This window comes from Mustelus asterias, chromosome 1 (genome assembly GCF_964213995.1).
Source record: "Mustelus asterias chromosome 1, sMusAst1.hap1.1, whole genome shotgun sequence".
In the NCBI taxonomy this organism is placed as follows: domain Eukaryota; kingdom Metazoa; phylum Chordata; class Chondrichthyes; order Carcharhiniformes; family Triakidae; genus Mustelus; species Mustelus asterias.
In genome coordinates, this window is record NC_135801.1 from 16,880,495 (window position 1) to 16,887,675 (window position 7,181).

Sequence of the window (7,181 nt, forward strand, 5' to 3'; positions counted from 1 at the left end):
GTCAAACATCAGGGGTTGGGGGAAAATCACGGCCGTAAAACCACCGCCAATAATGGGTTGTAAATTGTAGAAAGTTACTAATGAAATTTACAACAGTCTTGGATGGAGGGTTAAGAAAATACAACTGGTGATATAATATGCAGCAATTCTTAAATGGGGGCGGGGGGTGGCTATCGAATTAACGATTCAGGTAGAGAGGCCACAAAATTCCCATCCGCAAAGAAACAAACTTCCCTGGAGCCACCGAGAGGCAAGATGCTCACTTATTCCAATGACCATTTAATTTATTAAACGCTAACGAATTAAAAAGATACCATACTGTTATTTTTTAAAAATTCCACAGACACAAATTCTGGCGACACTTGGCATTCAGACTCCACAATTTTCCAAAAAACACGAAGGAACGGAACGAAAATCTATACATTAAAAACCAAGCCAGCGCTATTTTAAACTGATCTGTTCTTATACAAAATGTATTGTACACATAAATATTCACAGTTATTTTTTTTCTCTCTGTCCAGCATTTAATACACGAGATATTTACACGGAGCGGAGCCCCCCCCCCCCCCCCCCCTTCCCCCCCACCTTCTTCACAAACGAGTTCCTCAGTCTCTGATTTGAATATATTTCTATATACCTATCTTGGGCATGAAAACGTTCCACAAACCGGGAGTGCGCCCGATGCTGGCGGTCAGATGCAGAATGTCCTGTGGTTTTTTTTTAAAGTGGAGGCGTACATTAGCCATGAGAATTAGTGCTTTAAGCTCCGGGGCTTCTGATCAAATCTTCCCATAATTTATATAGATTATAAAAATATATACATCTCTGACAATATACAGAGAGCGGGAGAGAGAGAGAGAGTTTAGTGCTAGGTTCTGTAGGATTAGGAATATGAAGTCCCCTGCCCTCCTCTTTCTCTCCCTAGGAGCTTTCATTTTCGCTTGTGAGGACGTGCAGCGTGTTAGGTTTATGTTTCTTGAGTAACTGGGAAATCTTTTCGTCGTCGGAGTTGGGGTCCAGCGGCTTGTTGTATTCGTCGTCCTCCTCCTCGTTTTCGGAGGTGCTCTTCAACCTCTCGGTCTCCGAGTCCTGTTTTTTCTTGGCTGTGGCCATCTCCGCCGCGTGTTTCTTCCTCCACTTCGTCCGCCTGTTCTGGAACCAGACCTGAATCGAAAGGAGGGAGGACGATTATTTTCCCTTCTTTTTTTTGTGGTCGACAATTGAAGGAACGCAGGGGTGGTTTAAACTTGCAAACACGCACGCACACACACACACATATAGGACAGCCAGCGATATATTCTCTCCCCCTTCTGAAAACTCTGGCGGTGAAAGCCGTTGTCAGAAATGTTCACCTGACTGACTGTCCTTCTAAGATTGACGGTGACAATTCTGAGCGAATGTCGAGGGCTGGTTTTGACACTTGTCATCAATTGCGAACTCTGAGCTGCACCTCCGCCTCAGGACTGTGAGAGTTAGTTTTCGGAGTTATACTGTCACTTTCCGTGTGTGGTGTGTGTGTGTGTGTGTGTTTAATAGGCACACAAAACGCACTTTGCAGGACAGTGACTATTCATGATGCGCTTCGGGGGAGAATAAAGGGCTGGATTAGCTTTAACCGTGACACAAGATCCTTAAATATCGGCTTATCTTTACCTAGTATAATTATGCATGTTTTCGAATGTGGATCATTCACTATTTAAACGGGTTATCTACAAGGGCTGTGTATCACATACCCGAGCTGACATATACTCTTATAATGCAGTGATAAATTAAACACTGTGACAGTTTAATCTTTACCTAAAAGCGCGTAAATGTAAATTATTTATATCCCAGTAACAAGGGCCTTTTACCGTTTCTTTCAGAAAGAGATAGATTACAATTTATAATGTTCCATTGATAAGTATGCTGGATTAGCGCAATAAATGTGCACAGCTCTCCTCTTGTCATTAAAAGAATATATAATGGATATATTTCAGTTGTGGTCTGAACTTTTCTCTAATCGTTGTGGGCAAACACGGGTTTTTTCCTCTATCTAGAAATGGCAATCACTTGACAGAGCGAATGTACAAACAAGTGCCCGAGAACAGACAAAATATCACGAGCAAGTGGCTCTAGAGATTGCCACCGACAGAAGCAAGAGCAATATTTCAGACAGAAAATCAACTTGGCGCATTCCAATGGCAAATTCTATATATATATTTTTTAAACAAGGAATGTCGGGGGCTCGTTTAGACATGGGCGCTGGCAAATTAATTGCAAAATACAATTTTGGTATCGGACAAGTGGGATGCTAAATTAAGATATTTCCGTGGTAGAAAACAGGACTGATTAGGAGTGAAGGGTTTATGTATAAAGAAATGCCAGTCTGTACCGGCCCGCTCATCAAACTTGCGTTGTGTGATTCAAGATTTTAAATTGAATCCAGTTTCCCCCACCCTTATGATTTCCTAATTTTGTGAGTCTAATTCTCTCTCCCTCCCCCCCTCCCCACCCCCCCCCCTCCATTTCTTCACAGCATTTTGCAACATTTCAGGCAGGAATCATCTCAGATTGGGCCAAGCAATCCTGACTTACCTTCACTTGACTTTCAGTCATCCCCAGAGAATATGCCAGCCTCGCCCTTTCTGGCCCAGCCAAGTATTTCGTTTGCTCGAAAGTTTTTTCCAAGGCGAAGATTTGTTGCCCGGAGAATGTGGGTCTGGTGTGTTTTCGCTTGCCGTCCTTGTCGATCAGCATGGCGCTCTGATCTGGAAGGAGATGGCATGGAGCGTGTTTGAACAAGCGACTAATATTCCTTTCGGCGGAGCAGCGATTCAAATTGGAACCGGGGGGGAGGGGGGGGGGGTTGACACAATTAAATAACATATCTGAACAACTAATAGTGACAAGAAACTGTGAAATCTAACTGGCCAAATCAATTGTTCTTTGGACACATGCAACAATCCCCATCATGGTCTATTTTTTAAAACTTGGTGGTAAATTGGATACTTGCTATTTGGCAATACGATATTGTCAGATAATGACCATCTAATCCAATGCAGGGTTAATTCGATCCAAGTTATTTTTTCTCTCTCGATAAACACAATACAGTAAGTTAAAAAAACGCAACACAAATATCAATTCTCAATTGCTTAATTGGGGAATGCGTTTCCCAAACTTTGGCGTTTAAAAGAAGTGTATTTAATAAAACAGAAGCGAAATGAATTTCACAGTAACTTCATTGCAGTGTTAATTACTTGTGACTAATAAATAAACTTTTACTTTGAATTAAAAAGGGGTACATTTGTCTGTAGCAGGTGAGGGAAGGATTTGGAGGGGTGAAGCTTTTGTACTTACGCGGTGAGCAGCCCAGTCTGGCGTCTCTCCAAGGTGGACTTTGCATCACTCCCGGCCAGAAGATGGGAGTCCTCCCGGGCAATTCTGCCAACGGTTTGGGGTATCGGGCCACCGCCGCCGCTGCTGCCGCCGCTGCCGCCGCCGCGGCGCTCGGACTGAAGTACATCCCCGGGGGCGGCGGGCTGAGGCTGCTGTTGAAACGAGGGATCCCCGAGAGCAATGCAGAGGCGACTCCTCCTCCTCCTCCTCCCCCACCACCTCCTCCACCTCCACCGCCGCCGCCCGGGAGCATGACCGGGCGGCCCAGGATGTCGTTGATGCCGTGCGGGGTGGTGGATGAGAGTTGTTGAGCCAGGAAGCCGGGCAGACTGGACTTCAGCCCCGTGGAAGCGGCCGCGCTGATGATCCCGGGTGGGCTGGAGGACGTGGAGATGCCGGAGGATGCCCCGGAGCCGGGCCCGCTCTGCAGTGAGTAAGGGTTGAGGGGGTTTTTCATCTCGGTCATGCTGTGCAGAGCTGCCAAGGGTGGACTGCTCAGCACGAAGGCGCTTTGCCGGCTCCCGTCCATCTGTCCAACCGCTAACATTACCAGGAAAAAAGTCACCACAATCAACCACAACTTCTCACAAGATAAGGGGAGGAGGAGGGAGAGGGGGAAAATAATACAGAACAGCAACTTCACCTCTTGTTCAGATAGGAAAAAGTCCAGGAAATCTTGCCCCTTTCTGATTTGGGGAATCTTTTAATAAATAGATTCAACAAGAAAAAAGGAATAATTAAACTGACATCTCCTGTTACATTCCAAGTGGAGTGATGGGATGTAGGGGGGAGGTTTCAGAGGGAAAATCCTTGCTCTTAGAGTTGTTTACACATTTTTTTTGGGGGGGGAGGTGTTCTCTTTTTTTGTTTTCATCCGGAGATAAGACTTTTGGAGCTCTCGCCTTGCCGCCCCGCAAGAAACAAGCCGAGGTAATAAAACACTCTCATCCCTCCAGCCGTTTTCTATCTCCTCTGGATGGAGAGAAGGGGCAAAAAACTTTCCGGCTGTCCATCAAAGGGCCCCGGGGGGAGGGGCTGAAGGGGGACATGCCTCAGTTGATTGGTTAGAATCCTTGTGACGTATAAAAGCCCCCTCTCCCCATTGGATGGCGACCAAAGCCCGCCCCTGCATATATCTGCATACTTAAATGGGACTGATCAGAGAGAGAGATATTGAGCCTACAATAAGTATAAAGGGTTGACTTCCAGGGGGGGGTTAAAATCCAGTTGACCCTTCATTTAAAGCTTGAACCACATCTGTCGATGACTCGGTTTTGTTAAACTAATCGAAGGTATTTCAAAGAATTGCAATGTGCACCCCAATAGGAGATTTTCTCAGTAACTTCATTGCAGTGTTAATGTAAGCCTACTGGTGACACCAATAAATAAACTTAACGCCCAGAGTCTGTCTGTGTTAAAATGCTGGAATGGTAACCCACCAAGGAATGTGTAAATTAAATGAAATGAACGCGAATGTACAATAACACATTGCCTCACGAGTTGAGGGTGCATTTCTCTGGCTCCCATCCTTCGCTGGCAAATCTTTTTGAACGGGTCAACTCATCTGGGGAGGAAAAAGTTTATTTATTATCATTGCAGGGGAGAGAAACGGCGTCCGCTTCGAAATAATCTCTTTAGTTTGTTTCCCACATCCTTCACTTCCTCCCAGCACTTTGTCATTTTCAGCAGCGGTGAATTAGAGCAGCGATTCTGGAGAAAGGAAAAAAAAGCTACAATTGGTTTCAAATTAGATCTGGAATAAAGTCGGTGGTGGATTAATGAAGTAAGGTGGTGATAATGTATGCTGGGGGCTGTTTTCCCCCCTCCCTGTTTATTCAGAGTCAGTCGTTCATCGGGAAGGTCAATACTCAATATTTTTCCTTCGTGACACTTGTGTTGGGGACAACAGCGATTAAGTCACCTTTACGGTTAAACGGGCTTTTAAAAAAAACGACGCAGAGTAACGGCACTTTCAAAGGTACAGGATCTGTCGCGGCGAGGAATTGCTCTCTCAAACGATGCCGATGTGAGAATTATTGGCTGGCCAGAGAGTAGCAATGGTGAAAATGAAGTCCATGTATATCCAGACCCTCCTCTCTCTCCCTCTCAGCAGCAGCAGCCGCCCAGTGCAGAGAGATCATTTATCGATTGTCTGAAATCGTTTGTTTTATCAATGACAGCGCAATTGGCGAAATAGGAATCGGTGTTTCCATTTGATTGAAACGGTGTAATATAGCGAGAGGCGCATAGCTCTTCCAATGAAAATCTCACTGAGTAAAGTCATCACCTGTACAACTTGGAAAACAAAATAGATGGCGAATCTTATCCAGATAATAAAAATACAAGTAGCCATATTATACTATACATACAGTGTCTGTGTTACAGAAAATAACTCGAGTAAATCATTTGCAGTTATCATTTTGTCATGTCTATATAAATACATTTTAATATTATTAAGTGAGATCAAGTTTTCAAAAAATTGTACTTTTGGGAACATTTGCTAGCTTTACACACTGGACAAACATCACAAAGGTTTGTAAGACACCAACAGATTTTGATTTGCCGCTGAAGTTTGGACTAGTTAGTAGGCTGGGCGGCTCCTAGTTGGATAAAGTATTGTATTGCAGACAGCGTTATTAGTGTATAATTTTCGAAATTGGTACCTTTTATAGTGAGTTACATAGAGAGAATATAACTTATGCACAGTATAAGCTATGTGTATCCTATATTCTATAGATGGGTGGATGTATTCTATATGTACTCTTGGTCATTTGTACATAACATGTATGCATAAATGTTCATATCCAACTAAAAACTGTTTCTATAACATTTAAATACTGTGCTTATTCACATCTTGTTTATTATCAATAATAGTTTTTTTGTAAATGATTTCGATGACAGAAGCATGAACTCATCCTCTCAGATTTGTCTATTACTTTCTTTTGGCGACGTTTGAAGATACACTTGGTATCTGTCGGAGGAATGTTTTGTGATAACGGGTTCCGCCGCTCCAGCTCCGACTTACACCGTTCAATGGTGTTTCCGCATCTTCTGCGCCTCCCTGACTTCAAGTCCCAGTGGGGGAATTTCGAACTGAGACTGAGTTCCATCTCGGAGGGTGGTCCTGAACCTCCACTCCGGCACTCACCATCGCACCCATTGTCATCAGCAACCCTTCTGCAGGTCAGTACAACCTTTACCCAGGGGGAGAAATGCATCAGAAGCTTGAGACTTCTCCTGAAAACTTCACGAGAAATGGAAAGCTCAGCCTTTCGGGGATCCTTAAATGAGTCGCATCAAATACGAATCCGAGAATTCTCAGCTCATTTTTAATACAAAATAAATGTCTGGTAAGCTTTGCAAAGGTTTGGTAATGGTCCAATGTGTCAGAAGGAAAGGAGTATATGATTTATTAGAGTTGTGGTTTAGGCAATGGGGGCAGATGGGGAGCATTGATGTAAAGCGTGAGGGGGTGCGCTTTGGATGGTTTGTATGGAGTGGGAGGACACTGTGTTGATACTGACTTGGTTCTTGGAGCCACCTTTCTATGCAGAGTGGCGGAGACAGCGGCGCTGAGTCGCTCATGTCGCGACACCTAGTGGACAAAGCTCCCCGCCGGGGTCCGTGGAGAGACTGGGAGTGGGGGCTTCCCAAGTCAAAGACCAAGTTGGCAAAGTACAGCGCCTGTGAAAAATCTATATATAAACATTAAATCGACGTTCTGAGGGAGAACATAAATAAAACACACCCAAACCTGTTAGCTCATCCGCAGGAACTGCGAGGATACCAGAATCTTTTGATTTGAT

General features: G+C 44.3%; 1 protein-coding gene across 1 annotated transcript; it reads right to left on the bottom strand.

Annotated features, from left to right (window-relative positions):
* Positions 1-921: 921 nt before the first annotated feature.
* nkx6.1 (NK6 homeobox 1) lies at positions 922-3,922 on the bottom strand. Its single transcript, XM_078226285.1, has 3 exons — positions 3,337-3,922; positions 2,575-2,747; positions 922-1,164 (listed from the first exon to the last, which is right to left on the bottom strand). The coding sequence occupies exons 1-3, from the start codon at positions 3,920-3,922 to the stop codon at positions 922-924; spliced, it is 1,002 nt and encodes a 333-aa protein (XP_078082411.1).
* Between the last annotated feature and the right edge of the window lie 3,259 nt (positions 3,923-7,181).